The 20,927-nt window shown below is 44.6% G+C and overlaps 1 protein-coding gene and 1 long non-coding RNA gene across 15 annotated transcripts in view; one reads left to right on the top strand and one right to left on the bottom strand.

The window, feature by feature from the left end:
* Positions 1–20,927, bottom strand: part of LOC310703501 — a 419,307-nt gene that overhangs the window by 193,263 nt on the left and 205,117 nt on the right. Inside the window, exon 2 of the long non-coding RNA XR_014524197.1 lies at positions 4,300–4,432. This is a non-coding gene — a long non-coding RNA (uncharacterized lncRNA). The remainder of the gene's footprint in view (positions 1–4,299; positions 4,433–20,927) is intronic.
* DLGAP2 (DLG associated protein 2) overlaps positions 1–20,927 on the top strand; it is a 399,875-nt gene that overhangs the window by 374,178 nt on the left and 4,770 nt on the right. For all 14 annotated transcript variants that reach the window (XM_083495509.1, XM_083495510.1, XM_083495502.1 and 11 more), the window contains 2 exons: positions 7,612–7,703; positions 18,418–18,570. In XM_083495509.1, coding sequence (XP_083351635.1) covers positions 7,612–7,703; positions 18,418–18,570 — 245 coding nt within the window. The remainder of the gene's footprint in view (positions 1–7,611; positions 7,704–18,417; positions 18,571–20,927) is intronic.

Below are 20,927 nucleotides of genomic sequence, written 5' to 3'. Positions count from 1 at the left end.
GCAATAGCATGGCGGAATATAGATTACCTTAATTTCCCCCTATAAACAAACAGACAGAACAGGCTCTGGGGAATATGGCCTTCTTAAGCAGCATCAAGAAGCAGGAGTGCAGTTGGGTCAGGAATAAGGCACCCACTGGCCCCAACTATAGGGGGCCCTGGGGGCTTGAGCACCCACAAAAAAATTGTGGGTGCTCGGCACCCACACCGTGGAGGCCTCCAATGCCCCCCAATGGTGTCCAAGGCCTTGCGAGGCCTCAGAAATGGTTTCTGAGGCCTCCGGTGCCTCACATAGCACCAGAAGTCACGTCTGAGGCTTTTTGGGGACTCGGATGCTACTTTCGGGGTCCCCAGACACCGCTAGGGCACGCGGGATATGGCATCATGTCATTACGACACAATGTGACATCACATCATGTCGCACACCACTGGGCACCCATAATCTGGGGCCCTCTGAAGGCACCTGATGTGCTTCTGTGATAGAAAGGGTAGAAGCACACTGCACACTTTGCAAAGTGCACTCTATAAGTTGTTTGGCCATTCACTTTTCTAATTGAGCTAAACCGAAAATGTGTGGTCTGGAATTGAAAACCCTGACCAATACATATCTTTATGATAGCTATCAATAAAACTGAGGCAGGATTTTCTCTCTCTGTGTGTGTGTGTGTGTGTGTGTGTGTGTGATTTTACTTTACTAAAGGAGATTTTTAAAATAAATTCTCTTTTTAAATTAGTCATATCCATCAGGGAATTTAAATCAAATATATCTTAAGAACCCACTTCTACAATGGAGATACTTTAGAAAACAATAACAGAAAATCAATTAGAACATAAAGCTAAAATGTCAGAATTCTGTTTAGCACCATAGTTTATCTCACTATATACATTTCTACATGTATTTTATCCTAAAATACACATTTTAATGCATTTTGGTACTTTTGTTTTTAGAGTTGAGAACTGTATCGCGAAATTTGGAGAAATACAAAATTTGAAGAATGATTACATTGTGTGATATCCAATACGGTCAAACTCAGATTAAACCCATTGAAATAAACGGGCTTGAGTTACTAAAGTTCATTGATTTAAATGGATCTACTCTGAATATGAGTAACATTGGATACCATCCATTTCAATCTGCACATTTTACAGCAGGTCAGTTCTATCAGAATTCAGAGAAATCCAATTCCTCAAGCATCCTAGGCATACAGCAAGATCATAGAATCATAGAGCTGGAAGAGACCACAAGGGCCATCGAGTCCAACCCCCTGCCAAGCAGGAAACACCATCAGAGCACTCCTGACATATGGTTGTCAAGCCTCTGCTTGATTCATTCTGTGAGCCATTTGTTACCCAGGTAGTGTCTCTATTGCTTGAACAGACAAGGAATCACTCAAAGTTAAATTTAAAAAGCGGCCTGCAAGACTTAGATATAGATTTCAGTTTGTTCCCTCCTCTGCCCTGTCACTTTAACCAGTCTCTGAAATGTGAAGAGCTAACATCAGTGCCATCAGCTAACATCAGTGCTTAGCTCATTTTAAAATGGGCATTCTCAGCTGGTCTCAGTGTGCTCTACTTCTGCCAATATGACCCTCCCATGCAACAAAATCCACAGTCCATTTATACCTTGATTGGAACTCGCTCCCATCCAACTGAAGTCACTGAGGTTCCCATTACTCTCGAGATGCAGCAACAAGATTGATGGCTGACTAAAACTGGCCGCTCAGAGCATATCTGACCAGTTTTCAAGTAGCTCCACTCCCCACCCCTGAACTCCAGGTACAATTCAAAATGCCTGCTGCAACAAAAGATGGCATGGACTATTCATCCCAGACTTTCATTGTTGATTTATGAGGGCAGATTGAAAAGGCACCCCAAAGACTGGGGCGATCTTTAGCAGTCGTCTAGCATCCATTATCTTTTTATGTGGAAACTCATCATTATTTAATATGAGGTAGCAGAAGGTTTATGAGGGATGCGGGTGGAGCTGTGGGTTAAACCACAGAGCCTAGGGCTTGCCGATCAGAAGATCGGCGGTTCGAATCCCCACAACGGGGTGAGCTCCTGTTGCTCGGTCCCAGCTCCTGCCCACCTAGCAGTTCGAAAGCACAAAGTGCAAGTAGATAAATAGGTACCGCTCCAGTGGGAAGGTAAACTGCATTTTCGTGCGCTGCTCTGGATCGCCAGAAGCGGCTTAGTCATGCTGGCCACATGACCCAGAAGCTGTATGCCGGCTCCCTCGGCCAATAAAGCGAGATGAGCGCCGCAACTCCAGAGTCGTCAGCAACTGGACCTAATGGTCAGGGGTCCCTTTACCTTTACTCTTAGCAGAGGGTTTGGGCCTTTCCCCACTCCCCATTTTTAAAAAGAAAAAAGAAGTTTGCTGGCACATGACGCAGTGGCAGAGTTGCAGTCAAGGCGGCCCTCAGGTGTTTCCCTTGGAACATCCTAATGGAAACAACGCTTCAGGGTGGCCCAAAAGTAGGTCTACTGTGTGAGAATCCACTTTCTTTGTTCTTGAGTCAAGTTCTCTTCATTCATAATACCAGTAAAGAAAAATAATCCTTTGATCTGACTCCACTATCCTTTCCAACTGCCGCGCCATTCTTTCCAGCTGCCAACCTAAAATATAACTGCCACTTTGCGGTGTGTCCAGTTATGTGTACCCATGTAATCTGTTGTGATGAATTTCATTGGTTCAACTTTGGGGCCTACTTTGTATGGTCTGGTTCATAGTGTACAGTTTGCTCTTGGCTTGAGTTTGTGGTTTGCAAGGAGAGAGCTTAGCCACAAGCCTGGGGTCAGACAACCTGCAAAGTGTGGCGCAGGAGTAAAAGTAGACCAGGGAGGAGTGTAGCTGCTGCACAGTCACAGTGAACGGTAGTTCATTTTTTGTGTTCTGCTAAGGCATCCTATGTCATGACGTTCAATTGTTCCCAGGGAGAGAGATAGTTGCCCTCACTGGCTCGTAGGCATGTCCAAATTAATCAATGTCGTTTTCCTTCCATTTTTTTCACTCCTACATTCAGTTGCTCACATTTCCACATCTATGTGTGATTTAAAACAAAATTGCCAAATCCTTCTGATAATTCAGCAGCATTTCAGCATGCAGGTCTGCTAACATAAACACCTCTGTTTGCAATTTTGATGCATGTGCACCTTTTACAAATCAATTCCCCCTAACAAAATGCATTTTGTGCACTTATTTTCACCAACATATGAATTATTATTCACAGTTCTCCTGTGCACATTACTTGGATGTAGAACCACATTGCAAAATTCAGATCAAGGGATGACTGTATTTTGATTCTTGAATTGTCTCGGAAAGTATGAATTCAGTACATTTGCCCGTAAATGTGAACTGGACTGAATTCCTTCCCTACTGGTCAGTGCGAGCAGGCATCATTTGCCCCCCAGAATCATGCTATAGACTCATTCCTATTGGATCGTTCTGTGGCTAATCGAAATGCCACTGGGCTCCTTTGCAGCTCCACCACTGCTTGAAGCATTAGCAAAAGAAGAAGAAGCAGCAGCAAATAATAGCTTGAAAAATCAGGGTTCTGTGTCACACTTGGAGCCTACTCAAGTAGAGGAGAACCCCCATTGCATACATTCAACCCCCAATACATGGGGAGATGGCTGCAGGGACAGCCAAAGGGATGTACTGGGAATATGGATAATGGGCTTCTTCCCACTTGGTGCCATAGTAATTGCGTAGAGGGGAGAGAATCAATGAAATGGACTATTTGTGGCAGATTGTCATGACCCAGGCATGATAATTCCTGATAGTAAAGTTCATAGCTGTCAACTTACAGATTTGAAAATAAGGGACCAGCAGCCTCGAAAATAAGGGATCAGCAGCCAAAATAAGGGATTTTGCTATTGTAAAGAGATACATACATTGGTAGGACTGACAGATGCTGTCAATCCGGCATGAGGCGGTTGTGGCGTAGCGGCTACCGCTGAAGTGCTGCCCTTCTGCACCCCTCCCTATCCCCTCCTCTTCCTCCTCCCTCAGGCCGCCTCCTCAGCTGCCACCACCGCTGCCGCCTCCAGGCTCGCGGGCAGCGTGGGTGAGAGTCTCTCTCCCTCCCCCCCTCTCTCGGGCGGGGAAGGGCCGATGGAACTCCTTGTGCCAGGACGACGGCACCAGCACTCTCTCTCTCACGTGGCGGAGGACCCCGAGCCACTGCTTACCAGTGTGGTGTAGTGGTTAAGAGCGGTAGTCACATAGTCTGGGTAACCGGGTTCGCGTCTCCACTCCTCCACATGCAGCTGCTGGGTGACCTTGGGCCAGTCACACTCCTTTGAAGTCTCTCAGCCCCACTCACCTCACAGAGTGTTTGTTGTGGGGGAGGAAGGGAAAGGAGATTGTTAGCCGCTTTGAGACTCCTGAAGGGGAGTGAAAGGCGCGATATCAAATCCAAACTCTTCTTCTTCTTCTTCTTCTTCTTACCTCCCGAGCCAGGCGAGCATGAAACCCAGGAAATTTAAGGGACAGCATCAATAAGGGACAGCAGCGGGAAACGGCACTGGGATAAGGGAGTTTCCCGTCAAATAAGGGATGGTTGACAGCTATGGTAAAGTTCCTAGTGTACTTGAAGGGACCGATGTCTGTGTTTTATTCAAAACAGAGAGAGAGAGAGATACCTCTGTTGACTGGATTAGCTCTCCTTAAACTTTCAATGCGCCTGACATGTTTATAATGCTTGCTTTAAGCTCGTCCTGTGTTTTCAGGACGAGGCTCCCTGGAAACCAGAATAAACTATGTTTACACACAAGAAAGCAGAAATCAATGTCCCTTAATGATTGGGGATATTTATTTAACTCAACAGCTTTAAGTAACCAAAAAAAAAAAAAAAAAAGCAATAGCAATAGCAATATGTGTTATAATAATCCATCTGCTATTTTAGCACCTTCCCTTCCATCCTCTTCTTCCATTTCCTTCCCCTTCAGCTAATATCTCCTCATTCTGTTCATTAAGCTGGGTCAAATGCTAACACATTTCACTGAGCAATATTTTAATTAAAAAAACCAAAACATTGGTGACTATGGCTGCAATCCTACACATGTCAAGTTAATGAACTTAAGCAAGGGTAAATGGCTGAGCGTGTAAGTCCTCACAAATGAAGCAGCCTTTCCCTGTATCAACATTGTTGAGTTGAAATAAGCAATGAACCAACCCAAATTCAGAGTGTTAGGATTCAGCAAGTTTGTCTATCAGCCACTTCTTAAATACATGTATTTATTCGTTCACATATGTGAGACCTGTATGTATTCTGCCATTTCCATAAGGAAACTCACACCATGTAGGCAAAATCCAGCAAACGTTAGTCATGGCTTAAAAATCTTACACACACTTACTTGGGAGTAAGCTCTACTGAAAACAGTGGGATTCGCATTCCAAGTAATGTTAAGAACAATGTAATGGGAGCTATTCATACTTTATAAGTCTCATTTATTTCAAGGGCACTTAGCAACAACTGACTTGCACATGCAAAAACATGTGCTGAGTTTTCGAAATTCACCTTGGATTCCAGAACAGAGTGTAATCATTTCTAATAAAGAACCCAAAAAATGAAGCTTATTTTCTTTGCTGAGCATGTTGTAAGTTAGGGTGAGATCCAGTGTTAGTGATTTCAGTGGATCACCTCTGAGAACCTTTGTACACTTAAAATTTATAGTGGCATAGTTGCTGTTTTTCTTAATTTGTGTGTGCATGCTGCCACATAACACCATCATTATTCAGTGGGTATTCATTGGAACACTATACTCAAAACCCCACTGATTCTACGATTTCAAAAGATCCAACTCTTGTGAAAGATCTGAAATGGCTCCACAGTATTTCCGTTTGTGTGGCTAGTGGGTCGGTAGGTGTGGTTTGGGAGTCATCTGTTTTGTGTCACTTTGCTCCAACCAGTGAGAGCCGCCAGTTTACGAGCTCAGTTCAGAAGAGAGAGATATAAGCTCATAGCAGCAACCATTAGCTGCAGACAAAATTTCCTCACTGTAACCATGTTCCTCATACCTCAGGCAGACACATAGCTCCTCTTCCAATCTTTACTCCCACAAAATCAGAATTCTGGAATACCAGGCAACCAATTAATTAATAAATAAATAAAAATTTTAATGGCTATCCCTGCATGCTCATAACCTGTTCTCATATTGCTACCCTCCAGACGTCTCATGGAGGAGACACACAAAGATGGGCCTCAGAGGATGATCTCAGGGTCAGATCAGGTTCATATGGAGAGAGGCAGTCCTTGAGGTGTTGCAGTCCTGAGCCGTTTAAGGCTTTTGCAGGTCAAAACCAGCACTTCGAGTTTGGCCAGAACCTGCCATTAGTGTGGAAATGTAAACCCTGAATTCACTCTCTTCATAATAGTAGCATTTGACCAAAGGTGCAATCAGCTACAAATTCACTCTTAAAAACATCAGATCAGGCAGCAACTATAGCATTATAATTTGTAAATGTGGAAAGTGCCGTTGGATCTCACCCTTCATCCTTATTAATGGGACATCTTGCAACTTCTTAGCTAATTACAATGCCAATTAAGCATGTCAGTTATGGGCTCCCTTGTTAACAGTCCTATGTGGGAAGAATCTCCATTGCAGTTGAGTGGGGCTTACTTCTGAGTGGTGAACCATTATTGCGCCATGAACCCAATTCAGAAATGGGGGCAGCAGTGACCCTCTTCTGAACCAAAGTAGGTGCTAAGTACTGTTGAAACTGAAAAGTACAGTGGTACCTCAGGTTAAGTACTTAATTCGTTCCGGAGGTCTGTTCTTAACCTGAAACCGTTCTTAACTTGAAGCACCACTTTAGCTAATGGGACCTCCTGCTGCCACTGTGCTGCTGCTGCACGATTTCTGTTTTCATCCTGAAGCAAAGTTCTTAACCCGAGGTACTATTTCTGGGTTAGCGGAGTCTGTAACCTGAAGCGTATGTAACCAGAAGCGTATGTAACCCGAGGTACCACTATATCAGTGTACACTGTTTATTTGCAAAGGTGGAAGGCGGGAGAGAACTAGAACATGTGAACACCCACACTCACTCTTCTCCCAGCAAATAAGCAACTGTGATGCTTAAGTGTATCTTTGCAAGGGGGATAACCAGAAGAACTTGGCCAGACCTCTGTGACTTCTCATTCGCCATGCCTCTGTGACCTCCTAGCAGTCCCACCAAGTCCATTGGGCATCAGCTGCCACTGCCTGTGGATCCTCTGTAAACAGATGAGTGAGCAAAGGATAGCAATTCACCTAGTGCAAAAATCAAACCAATATCTAGCAAAAAAAAAAAAAAAACAACAACCCTACCCAACCTTGCAAGTGTGATTTTGCTACATTTTTTACCAATGGAGAAAATAATTTCATTTCCTTCCCCCTGCCCCACCATCCCCAGGGCAATTCCTCTTTAAGATTTTGACAAAATAAATGCAACAGTTACAATAGGACCTCTGGGTTTCTATCTTCCTTGAACAGGGTTTAAGAAGAAAAGTTCTCAATGACAGGATTTTCCAGCTTAACATTTTTGTTAAAACAAAAGTATTGGTGCCTTGTTTTGTTTTGTTTTTGCTTCAAACCCATACTAACGGCAACCACCTTGCCTCTTCAGTTCTAGGTAAGATCCGGAGCGCCGTGGGAAGTGCTCAGCTCCTCATGTCTCAGAAATTCCAGCAATTCTATTGGCTATGTCAACAGAATCTGGTAAGTCGACATTCTTCAACATTGCTCAGCAGATGTGACTCTCCTTCCTCTTCTACCTTGTCTGTTATCATCTTCTTAAGCCATAGGTGGAGTATCTCCCCAAGTTAATATTTCACAATGCGCTTTTGAAAGTTTTATTCCTCCAAGGACACCCGGCTTGTCGCTTGAGAGACATACACACAAAATCCCGGAAGAAAGAGTTGTATGCAATTAAATCATGATGCGTTTGAAACAAGTGCTTCAAGCACAGACCCTCCAAGTGTCCCTATTTTCATGGGAGAAATGTTGGAGGGTATGGAGTTATGCGGCCTAGGACTCGCATACCTACGGGACCGCCTCTCCTGGTATGCCCCGCGGAGGACCTTAAGGTCCACAAATAACAACACTTTGGAGGTCGCAAGTCGCAAGGTGGTTAGATTGGTCTCAACTAGGGCCAGGGCCTTTTCAGTACTGGCCCCAACTTGGTAGAACGCTCTGTCACAAGAGACTAGGGCCCTGCGGGACTTGACATCTTTCTGCAGGGCCTACAAGACAGAGCTGTTCCACCTGGTCTTTGGTTTGGACTCAGTCTGACCTTTATGTTTCCCTCCCTTTATGGTTTTGATCTATGGGCTACTATTAAAATGAGGCTGCATTTTAAATTGTATTTTAACCCATATTTTAAATTGGTCCCCCCCTTTTTTCCCCTATTATGTTTTTATTGTAATTTTACTGGTGTTAGCTGCCCTGAGCCCAGCTCTGGCCAGGGAAGGCAGGGTATAAATAAAAATTTATTATTAGTAGTAGTAATAATGGTGGTGGTGGTATTACCGCCCCCCATGCCAAGGAGATAAGTAACTATATAACCTTTAAAAGACAGGCAGATGTGTAAGGCAGATGTGTAAGGAAGTTTTTAAATGTTAAATGTTTTCTTGTGTTTTTATATACATTGGAAACTGCCCAGAGTCCCCCCCCCCAAAAAAAAATCTGCTCTGGAGAAGATTTTGTAGAAGTTCAGAGAGCACAGAGGGGAGGAAGCAGAGGGAGGTGAAGTTCCACTGTGCTTGCAGAAGTTGTTGCTTTCTTCTCCTGGCAGGGTAGCTCACTTGCAAGTCACATGAGCTGTTTTGCTACTAGCCCTAAAGGTAAAGGACCCCTGACAGTTAAGTCCAGTCACGAAAGACTCTGGGGTTGCTGCGCTCATCTCGCTTTACTGGCCGAGGGAGCTGACGTTTGTCCGCAGACAGTTTTTCTGGGTCATGTGGCCAGCATGACCAAGCCACTCTAGTGCAACCAGAACAGCATTTACCTTCCTGCCATTTACCTTCCTGCCGGAGTGGTACCTATTTTTCTACTTGCACATTGATGTGCTTTCAGACTGCTAGGTTGGCAGGAGCTGCTAGGCTTAGTGGCTTAGTGGCAGGCAAAAGGCTAGCAGAATCAACCTGGGCAGCGTAGTTCAAAGCAAGGACTGCGGCACAAAACCTGCCAGGATAGCTGGCACTTCTTCCTTGAGGTACCTTTTCCTGTCACTCCTGTTTCTCTGCTACAGACCTAAATTAGCTGTGAAGGAAACTTCTGCCAGGATGCATTGCCGGTAAAGGACAGGGCTTCCTGTTACATATCCTTACCCTATTACGAGAGAATTAAATGAACGCTTCTGTTGCCATTAGAGGATGTGACCTATAAATCTGTCTTACTTTAATCAATCATTCTGCAATATTTGCAGCATAACCTTTTCTGACATGACAAGGCATTCATTCTGTTTGAGACTTGGTTAAAGCAACCAGTGTTTTGAAAAACATGCTGGCTGGAAGAGCTCTGAGCTGCAGTTTCTCACCCATATGCCTTGGTTTGTGAGCTGATTAAGGACCATGCTGGTCCTTTTTTTCACTGCCCACATTTCCCTAAAGTCTTGAATGAGCAGCTTTACTCTTTCAGTTCTCTGAAGGTCACATTATATATATTGGGGGGAGGGGGCAGAACCCCAATCCCATGCAACACTACAGGCTACATCTAATGTCAGCTTTGCCTTAGGAGAAAGTGTATCTGTTCACACAAGTCACGTGTGAACAGGTATTAGCTGATGCTGCCTACCTTACCTATTCAAGCTCTGAGGCATAGCTCAGTTAATACTTAATCTCAGGGCTGTGGGTTCAAGCCCCATGTTGGACGAAAGATTCCTGCATTCTTGTTGGACCATGTGTTAAGTTGTGGGTGAACATATCAGACGACACAGCGATTCTTCAAACAGCTCTTGTTTATTCAGAGGCCAGAACAGAACTGATCTGAAGGGCTCAGTCAGCCTGCTTATATAGAGCTCTAGTACAACGTTACTGTAGCAACTTTCCAAAACTATCCAATCACTGAACGTCACTTTCGATACTTCATTTGCATAACTATCTACAGTATCCCCCTGCTGGCCCAGGGTGAGAACTTCAGTACATAACACCATGATTGTATTATTCTACCTGTGGGCCATATTGCATTATGTTTTGTAGGGAATCCCCACCCCCCAAAAAAACCCCGCCCTCTGGGGGTGGGTAAGAATGGAAACACAGAAAAACCAGTGCCTGAACTTGTGCAAGCTAAAGTGCTATCTGCTAAGGCAGCATCACCATTGGAGACATTCAATCTTTTTTCTGCCTGTGTGTGTTCCTTAAACACTCATGAATTGTGCCCTAAAGTCCCAGACAGGAAGTAGGGAGACTTTATAAGTAGGGCCAATGCAAGACTGTGCTGCATGACACGTGTTGTTTCTGTTGTTTCCTCCTCCTCCTCCTCCTCCTCCATGCCCCTGCTGCCTTTTCCCTTATCCTGTTTGCGAGAAGCTGGGGTAGCTCAGTCAGTAGAGCAGGAGACTCTTAATCTCAGGGCTGTGGGTTCGAGCCCCACATTGGGCGAAAGATTCATGCTCTTTTGTTGACCATTCCGGGTCGCCCAACCACTGCCATAGTGTCGTTTCTCCTGGCAGATCAAGAGCAGCAGATGGCTGCAAAGGTTGCAAGACTTCTAGCTAGGGCAATCAGAATAAGGTCCACTATTTGATTCCTGAGTCAGGACTGTGTTTTATATAACTGACTTTTGTTTTGTTCTGTGTATATCGCAATGCTTTTTTTTGCTATTGCCGACGGCTGATGCAAATAAAGTTTCATTCATTCACTCACTCACTCATGCATGCATGCATTGCAGGGGCTTCATAGAATCATCGAATTGTAGAGTTAGGAGGGACCACTAGATGACTCTCATGGTCCCTTCCAATTCTACAATTCTATGATTCTATGTCCTTACCTGCTGCTCCTACACCCTACCTAGGGCTGTCTTGTTCTTCTTCCACCTCCTTTTTTTCCTTGGCCTCTACCAATCCAAGGCCACCCTTTGCTGCTCAATGTCACAATCTGCAGAAAGGTCCTTTCCTCATTGCAACTGAGATGGTCTCCAGGAACCCCCTGTGCCGCTGCCACGTCACAGCAGTGGTGCAAAATACTGTTAAATTATCTGTTTAGCAGAGGCTTTGAAATGTTTGTCGCCGTCTGCCACTGCAGTGCTGCAGCAACACAAGCGCTCTCCCTGGTCACCTCAACCACAGTGCCTCGCTCTGAGGTAGGACTCTGTCCTCCGAGCAAGGAGACGTGGGCTCTGCTGCCATGCCAGTGAAGACATTGGTACATGCCCAGTCAATGAGTTGGTGAATGTGCAGCAGCAGCAGCTATGGTGGATGCCCTTGCTTTCGTAGCAGCCACAGTCGGCTGAATGCTAATCAGGGAGGTGGCTATAGCAGCAGCACCAGATTTAGGATGGTGCGGGCAGTTCCCCCGCACAGGGCACAGAGCCAAAGGGACACAACATTGAGGAGATCCATATTTGGGGGCACCAATTTTTGGCCTCGCACCGGGTGCCTGATTACTTGCCTGGTAGAAGCAGTCAGGGGTTGGAAGCACAATCTGCTGCCCTTTATGATCCACCAGACTTGAAGCCTGCGCCTCAGCCTGCCACATTAGAGCACCAGCCCTGCTCATATTTATTCCAAGGCTTTCGCTTCTCAGACGGCGTCCTTGTAATCGACGCCTCCATTAACACTTTCAGAAGAGTCGCTGCTTTTGATCACTGCCGACGGAAACATTACTATAATGCTGTCTATTACACAGTTCCTTGTTGCATGTGGAGCACTGGAATTTCCTGAAAGTACTTATTGATGATCAAAACGCCATCCGCTTTTAAAGTACGTTGTGATCCTTAATTTGTAACAGTGAGATCACCTGGGAGTCGCACCTACCCATCCTTCAGAACTGTCAAATGGAGAAGCTTGGATCTACATTTTAGCATCCCATCGCTACTTGTCCTCCAGTCCCATTTATTTGCTTTAACCATTCCTTTCCAGCTAGGTGGGCTTTGCTATGGTCTAGTGACAGTTGTCATATTCGGGGCTGGGAAGGAATTTTCCCCGCTCTGCAGGTTTCGCCTTTCCCATAGCACTAGTAACAACTTTGGCGGTGAAGGCCTTGGGCGGAATCTTATAGTCTTTCATCCAATTGGGGTTTCATGAAGTGATGACTACCCCACCCCCCGTTCCCTGTGGCGGCGTTAACAGGATACCCAGTGAGAGGGGTCTGGAGGGAAGTCTCTGTCCAAAGAGCCAAGTGCATAGGGCTAGTGGGCCATAGAGCTTCCTTCAGCGTTAGGCGGCTATTTGTGTAAACCTGTGTTTTGCGATGGTTCCTCCCCCAAATAGACCCTGTCATGCCTCAGTCCCCCAGGGACTGAGGGGATACATGCCCAGTGCATATGCCAAGGCTTCCTACATCTGAAATCAATAAAGTTGTGGCCATTTTAAATCCCAGACTGTTGTCATGACCATTCATTTACCATTCAGTGGTTAGGTTGGGGGCTCTGCGGCTGGGCTTGCAACCACATTTTAGCATTCTGTAGCTACTTGTCCTCTAGTTCCATTTATTTGTTTTACAGTGGTACCTCAGGTTACATACACTTCAGGTTACAGAGTCCGCTAACCCAGAAATAGTGCTTCAGGTTAAGAACTTTGCTTCAGGATGAGAACAGAAATTGTGCTCCGGCGGCACGGTGGCAGCAGGAGGCCCCATTAGCTAAAGTGGTGCTTCAAGTTAAGAACAGTTTCAGGTTAAGGACGGACCTCCGGAACGAATTAAGTACTTAACCTGAGGTACCACTGTATTTTGCTTGTAAGGCCTTTCAGAGACAGGGCCTTGTCTGTTTCATCCACCGCTATTTTTCTTTCCTTTTTTCTGCTGGTCCGAAGCTTAACACCAAGGTCAGGAAGCTGAGTCTATCCAGATATTATTGGACTCTGACCCCCATCCAGGTGTGTCCAGGTGTGATGGAAACTGAAGTCCAGCAGCATCTCTTCAGATGGTGCAGGACAGAAATAAAAATAAAAATTTTCTTTATTTTCTTTTTCTTTTTTAAGCCAGCAGTTTCTAGAGTGGGAAAAGAAGAGCCAAGGAGAAAGCAGACTTGATGTTAACTGAGTGAATGCATTTCATGTACATTTTAAAAAAAAATGTAAATAGGGAGCTATGATTGTTGATTTACATCTTAACTACAGCAAATACATTCCTTAAGGGCTCCTCTCATGCAATTAACATCACATGAAGTTCGGCCCTCAGAAACACACCTTAGCAACCAAGCTTGCCAGAATGTGGCAGGTTCTTCCAAATCTCCCCCCCCCCCCCCCGCAGGAAGGTATGTGGTGAGTAGCTGTGAGAGGGAGGGAGGGAGGACTGTTTTATGAATGGAGCACAAATCAATTGCAGACTTGGCACGTTTCATATTTCCTGGCTTCAGAAATGCCATACAGAATCAGAGCAACTGGGATTAGTCTCACTAAGAGGGCAGCTGAACATCACTACAGTGGTACCTCGGGTTAAGAACTTAATTCGTTCTGGAGGTCTGTTCTTAACCTGAAACAGTTCTTAACTTGAGGTACCACTTTAGTTAATGGGGCCTCCTGCTGCTGCCGCTGCACCACCAGAGCACAATTTCTGTTCTCATCCTGAAGCAAAGTTCTTAACCCAAGGTACTATTTCTGGGATGGCGGGGTCTGTAACCTGAAACGTCTGTAACCCGAGGTAGCACTCTAATGCTTTTGTAACAGCACCATGAGCATGAGATGAAGTAAGGGCAAAGCAAGTGGCCAATGGATTTCAGTTTCCAAGTTGAACACTTCCACAAATTGACCTATCGGCCCTGTAATCTTGGGGCTGAGTCTCAACAGTGAGCAGCTGCCCCACTTCCTGTTCTATCTCCAGGCTCGACTCAAAATGCTGACACTTCCCTTCAGAGCTGTGCGCAAGCTGATATGGGGGAATTAGCTTCCCCCATATCTGCCAGTCTTCTTTGGTAGGCCCTCCTTTGGGTGCTGCCTGTGGTGAGGTGGGTCATTTTTAATGGTGGCGTCCTACCTGTGGAATGCTCTCCTCAGTGGTGTCTGCCTGGCTCCTTCCTTGCAGCAGGGGCCATGGGATGGAGATGCAGAGTAGCCCTTCCATCGTCGCCATTGCTGCATCTTGCGTGGAATGAGCGGCGGGGACAGATGCACCCATGGGAGTACCAAATTGGCTTGGGCAGTACTTCTATGCAGCCTCAACCTTTCCCACACCCTGCCCAACCACAGCTCCATCTAGGTGTACACTGTAGTGGCACAGGTGAGAGGAAGAGCGGTTGCCACCTGCCATTACCAGCCGCATTGTAGTTTATTTTTTGCACCCAACAAGAAAACATTTCACAGATTTTTCCAGGGTGTTTTTTTTTTAAAAAAAAAAATAGTTTTAGTTTCTCAGAACTTGACTTTTTAACACAGTTGGGACCAGGGGGTTGTTACTGTTACTGTTACTTATTTATTTTTTATTTCATACTTTTTTAAAAAAATGGATAATGATAATTGTAAGCTACGCCGGGAATAAAACCCTTTTTTGAAGTTCAAAGTAGATACTGAATGAATGAACGACTATTTAGAGCTTGAATGCAGTAAAAAAAAGTTAAACACTACATATGAGCAATGTTTCACCGATATAGCAGCATAAAACAATAAAAAATTAAGCGATAAAAAGACAAGGTAATAATGCATTATGAACGTAAAAAGTAGGACGTTGTGTGTCTACCAACGTTATCGTTCCTTAACCCTTCCGCAACATTAAAAAACATGGATGCAGATCCGCCCTAAGACTGTTATGCTTCTGCAAGCGATATTTTTTTTAAACTTCCCGAAAGAGGGATAGCTTAGGAGTCAATTCCAGACATAGTGCCTTGATATGATCTTGTCGTCTGTGGATTCCATTGCATTGCATTTCTAAAATTGCTGCACGGTGGCAAAATCATTCATCTTAACCTACCTAACTGCAAGATAGGCAATATTCTCATTTGATTTATGTTTAGGCCAGGAGTGCCGCCTTAAGTGATTTCAAAAGTGAATTTGGTGCATTATTCTTAATAGTGTAGTCAGATATACACAAACAAAGGGTGTGTGTGTGTGTGTGTGTGTGCAGTTACATATTAGATTCTCCTTTGCAGAAACCGGGGTTTTTCTTCATGTTGGTACCTACCAGAGATGGATGTTACTAGCCTTCTGAATTCTAATGAGATCACAGCTCAAGGCAATGCAGTTATAGACCAATACAGAAGTGAAACATCATCCATGCCCTTTTTGTTAGCTATTTTCCCTCTGGACGTAGATCAATTTATTTCAAGCTGCATTTCTGTGTTGTTGTTTTCGGAAAGACGAGTTTCTGGATTAGATCAAATTTAAGGGTGCCTCAAGACGAAGCATCTCCAGTGTTATGCATTTTGGGCAGATGTTATTAGTGTGGAGCATTGCACATTATCAATTTATATATACATTTCGGTGGCAGGAGGCAGCCCTCTTGTGGCCCAAAGAATGTAAAGCAAAAGCTGTTCAACGAAAGAGCGACATTGGCAATTATGCAGAAGGCAAACTCACTGTTTCCAGTGGAATCACTTGTTGTTGTTGTTGCTTAGTCGTTTAGTCGTGTCCGACTCTTCGTGACCACATGGACCAGAGCACGCCAGGCACTCCTGTCTTCCACTGCCTCCTGCAGTTTGGTCAAACTCATGTTCGTAGCTTCGAGAACACTGTCCAACCATCTCATCCTCTATCGTCCCCTTCCCCTTGTGCCCTCAATCTTTCCGAACATCAGGGTCTTTTCCAGGGAGTCTTCTCCTCTCAAGAGGTGGGCAAAGTGTTGGAGCCTCAGCTTCAGGATCTGTCCTTCCAGTGAGCACTCAGGGCTGATTTCCTTAAGAATGGATAGGTTTGATCTTCTTGCAGCCCATGGGACTCTGAAGAGTCTCCTCCAGCACCATAATTCAAAAGCATCAATTCTTCAGAAATCAGTCTTCTTTATGGTCCAGCTCTCACTTCCATACATCACTACTGGGAAAACCATAGCTTTCACTATACGGACCTTTGTTGGCAAGGTGATGTCTCTGCTTTTTAAGATGCTGTCTAGGAAGTAAAAAATCACCCCCTTAAATTAGGGTGGAATGGAAAACCACAGTGGGGTATAGTCTAATAGTCATGGTGGTATATATATTATATAAAGCATAACCCTGGATAAAGTGAAGAATATATGCAATGCAAATATGCGTATGCATTCTATGAAATACCACCCATTGCCAGGTAGACTGTGCCACAAGCAGCCAGACTTCTGTTAAATGCTGCAAGTGGATTAAATCTCATTTGCAATAACCAAAACGGTATTAACCTCCATCTAATTTCTAATGGTCTGGCACATACTATGCACTTGACGCGTGCTGCATTGAGATATAAAATTAACAAATTATTGGTTGAATTACATGTAAAATGAAAAATAAATTAGCATTAGCCACTCCCATCTCCTCCACTAAGGATTTCCTAAGGAGCAAAGTTAATTCTGAAAAACACAAAAAGTCTCCTCAAAACATGCTTGGCTTTTGACAGGAAACCCCTAAGGCACAGTCTGATAAATGGTAGAGCAAGAGCCCTGTGTGTGGCTCACAGGAGACATTTGGAAAGGAGAAGGGATCTATGAATGGGATCATTAATAGCAAGAAGGGTCTGTTGAAAAATGTTTAAAGTGTTTCCTCCTGGTCAATGGAAGCTCTTTCTAGAACTTCTATGGCGTCAGGGCTATTAGAAGACACCACCATCCCCAAGGCCCCCAAGCCCTTCCCCAGTAAATTTCCCCCCAGTATTTTTCGCTCTATAACACACACCTGACCATAACACGCACATAGTTTTTAGAGGAGGAAAATCCGTAGGCATGCCACCCGTAGGCATTCCCTCCATAACACGCACAGACATTTCCCCTTACTTTCTAGGAGGAAAAAAGTGAGTGTTGTGGTGCAAAAAATACAGTAACTTCAAACAGACACATAATTTTAGTTTAAGTTTTTGGGCAAAATTCAGGCCACAACTTTATTGATTACAAAACAAATTGAGCGGTATTGGCCTAGGCATTGGTCAGGGACTATAACTGACTCCTGCCTCTCTGCCAGGCAGTCTGAAAGGGTAAACACCAAACGAGGGAGCAACATTGGTGAAGATCGATGGAAGCTCACCCCAGGGTTCCTGTGGTCCTGGCACGGCCCTAGCCCCTCAAGTGGGCTTCAGACGAGATCCAGGACCCCCAGATTCCTTTACCGGAATGCCCTATTCTGGAGGGGCAGGTGATGGCCGCACCTCCACTCCCGCACATTTCTTTAAACCAATGCCTAGCCACCAAACCTTACAAGTTGTGATGATTGCTAAGGGGGTAGGCGAAAACCAAGTGGCTAAAGCCAGTCTGCCAAATACCCAGCCCCTGTTCCGAAACAGGTGACCCAATCCAAAGCAAGGCCAAAGCAGCAGCACCTAAAATAGGGAGGGAGGGTGTTCAGCAACGCAAAGTAAGTGCCCTACCCCCACCGCGCTGCCGCATTTATAGGACCCCGGAATCACGTCACCTGCCTCAATTGGCCCAAACAGCCAAGCGCAATCCCGGGGCCCAACAGACAAGGCTTGGGCCATGCCTAGCAACAACACACCCCGTGGGGGTGGCTTAAGGGTCCCGAGCGCAACCAGGACCCTCGATTTAGGAGGATCCCATATTCCTCCAAGGTGGCATTTGGCCTGCCAGAAGCCTGACTCCACCCACTCTATTGTTTACATAAAGCTAAAATGGGGAACCTGATTTCTAGGAACTGATTATTGTTTGACTAATCCCCTTCCTGGCCAACGGTTGTGTGTTTTAGATAGCCACGCAGAAATGTTTTCGATTCCAAGGTTACTAACATATAAGAGAGATTAGCCTGAGTTCCAGAATATTTCTGTTTGAGAACAATTTCAAAAGATATGCACGTAATCTGCTTTGTTCAATCCACATCTCCAACATTTATCCAACCCTAACTTGTATATTAAGTTCCATTTATAAGGCGTTAAATACCACCGATAGAGGGTTTTTTAATAGTTCCGCCTTAGGTCTCCTGAAATTATATTAGAATGGAAGTTGTCCCCAATCCAGTTCCATGGTTTCCTGGCTATTCTTTGATCCATATCTTGCACCAAATTCAACCAAACCATAGTTAAGTTTGGGGAAAGAGTATTCATATCTTTTGCACTATTTAGGAAAGACCTGTTTTGTGTGAAAAGCTTCGCGTCATTCCAAAAATATTTTACATCCTTGCTCCCAAGTGAATTACACCTCTTTTGTTGTGTCTATGTCAGGATCCCAGTGCAATGCCACGGCCGACTTCGCAGGATCTAGCAGGATTCTGGGACTTGTTACAGCTTTCAATTGAAGATGTCAGTATGAAGTTTGATGAACTGCACCAGCTGAAACTGAATGAATGGAAAATAATAGAATCACCTGAAAGGAAGGTAAGCAAAATATGTGCAGACGAGCTCCTTTTCAATTGGCACTGACATGTGCAACCTTCTTGTGTTGCTAACATCCCATTGATCTTTCAAGTCTGAATTTATTCCCAGTTCAGCCAGTTATTTCACAGTGTACTTTAGTGGGTGCATGGGGGGGGGGGAGTTCCAGCGGCAAAATAACAAACAAACAAACAAACAAACAAACAAACAAACAAACAAACAAATAAATAACCGTATTTACTAGAATCACCTTTTTTGGCCAAATTATGTTGCAAAAAATTAAGGTGCACATTAGATTCGATGGCACATTTACATTCGCCAGCAAATACTTTTTTTGGTTTCAAGGTTCTGAAAATTGAGTTGCCCATTAGATTCAATGGCGCATTAGACTCGAGTAAATACAGTAAAATATGGATCAGCAATGCTTGCTCACTCTCCATTAATGGGCAATTCCTAATGTTGACAAAACTGTAGTTTATTTGGTCTAAATGATGCTTCGAGTCTTTGACTCTGCAAGGTTAATTCTGAGGGATGGCTGCACAGGAGGAAGCGCACATGACATCTACTGCCCACATTGTGTCGCTCCTAATCCTATCCTCGACTATACTGTAGATAGGTGCCGCATTCTTCTTAGACCCAGCAATCCTCTGGCTCACAGGAAGCATCAAGTGTTCCTCTCTGAGGCTGGAATCTGGTGTTGCTATTCCTGGGAAAAATGTCAGTAGGGTTATGGGTAGTTTGGAGGCATATCAGGGTATCCCCCAAACCTGGAGGGGGGGGGAACTATGTCAGTTCAAAAACTGACAATGAGAGGAAATTTTAATTTTATACACACACACACACACACACACACACACACACACACAAAACAGAAAAACGGAACACAAAGGGCTTTAGAAGGATTGTTCAGCTTCACTTGGTTTCTGTGCCTGCACATTTCATCCACTTTGGCCAGGAAGGGGGAAAGTCATGCTAGGTTTTTGGTTCCCCATTCTAGTAAATGGGGAGACACAAAGCTGCCTTATTATACAGAGGGGCTCAAGACACACACAAAACCAGAGAGATTTCCCCATTGCATTTGACTTGCAGCCAAATGCAATGGGGAAATCCTGACATAGGATGGAATATTTTGATTGCAGATTGCAGCTGCAGAGATAAGAAAAGAAGAGTTGTTCTGTTGTCTGAAGAGGTCACTTCCTGGTTCACATGGAGAAGCCATTTTCAGTGGAGACCAACGACGGAAGTGCGCAGCTGTATTGAGGCAGCACCGGGTGTTGAAATTTTGCGTCTCTGACAATTTTGCACCTGGGACAACCGCCCCTGTGCACCCTCTCCCACGCTACACCACTGCTGGGAATTGCAGGTGTGCAGACTGTACTTGCACTCTAGATCTGCTTGCTGGTTTTCCACAGGCATCTGGTTGGCCACTGTGGAAACAGGATGCAAGACTAGACGGGCCATTTTCCTGGTCACAGGCTCACATTATGTTCTTATGCTAGGGTGTGCCTGACAATAACTAATGCTAAGGGTCTTAATGCAGAGAAGAGAATAGAGATGAGCACACAGCGACAATCTCATATTTATCAGAAGCCAAACAAAGTATAATGGGTCAAATTAAAAAGCAGGTCCTTTACATAGCCTTTCCACCACTCCCTCAATTTGAGAATATGTAATTCTGTGTAGGGAAGAAGACTGGGTGCCATCTAGTCAAAAGGAGGCACTTCTGAGTCCTATTGATTTCAGTGGGAGAGTTAAAATGTGCTTAACACACACTCTCTCTGATTGAAATCAATAGCACCCTCTGTTTCCAAAAGACTGAACAAGCTTCAGCAATTTTTAATAGGGTTGCAAGTGGACCTTGTGGAAAATAAGTATTCCACTCTGCTTCCAAGTAAAGTAAACACAAATTGATCTGGCAAGGTAATTCCTCAGGGTTGCCAGCATTAATGAAATCTCTTTGGGGGTTTCCATGGGTTTAATAATGGATGCCATTTTTGGATTTACTTGCGATGAGCATGTTCACAAATAGAAAAGAAAACATCCTGCAGCTTATATTTATGTAGGGCCGGGGGATGACAAGAAGGGAAACATCGGTGTATGCTTTGATCATACATGATTCAGCTGCCATGCTCCCAACGACTATTCTCCACAGGGAAACAGCACTTATGACCCAGAATGGAACTCATCAGATGTTACTTCTGTTAAGGATAGTGGTTTAATTTCCTGAAATGGGAATGTTTGCTTATGTTGAATTGTTGTTTATTTTTAGCATGAGGTTTAGCAGTAGCTCTCATGTGATTGGCTGACTGCAAGTCAGAGGCATTCCATTCTGTTGTGACTGTTATTCCAGTAACTGTCGT

The sequence above is a fragment of the Podarcis liolepis genome (genome assembly GCF_965112155.1).
Source record: "Podarcis liolepis genome assembly, chromosome: 3".
NCBI classification, from domain to species: Eukaryota; Metazoa; Chordata; class Lepidosauria; order Squamata; family Lacertidae; genus Podarcis; species Podarcis liolepis.
Note: the sequence above shows the minus strand (reverse complement) of the source record. Positions and strands in the feature narration are given on the sequence as shown.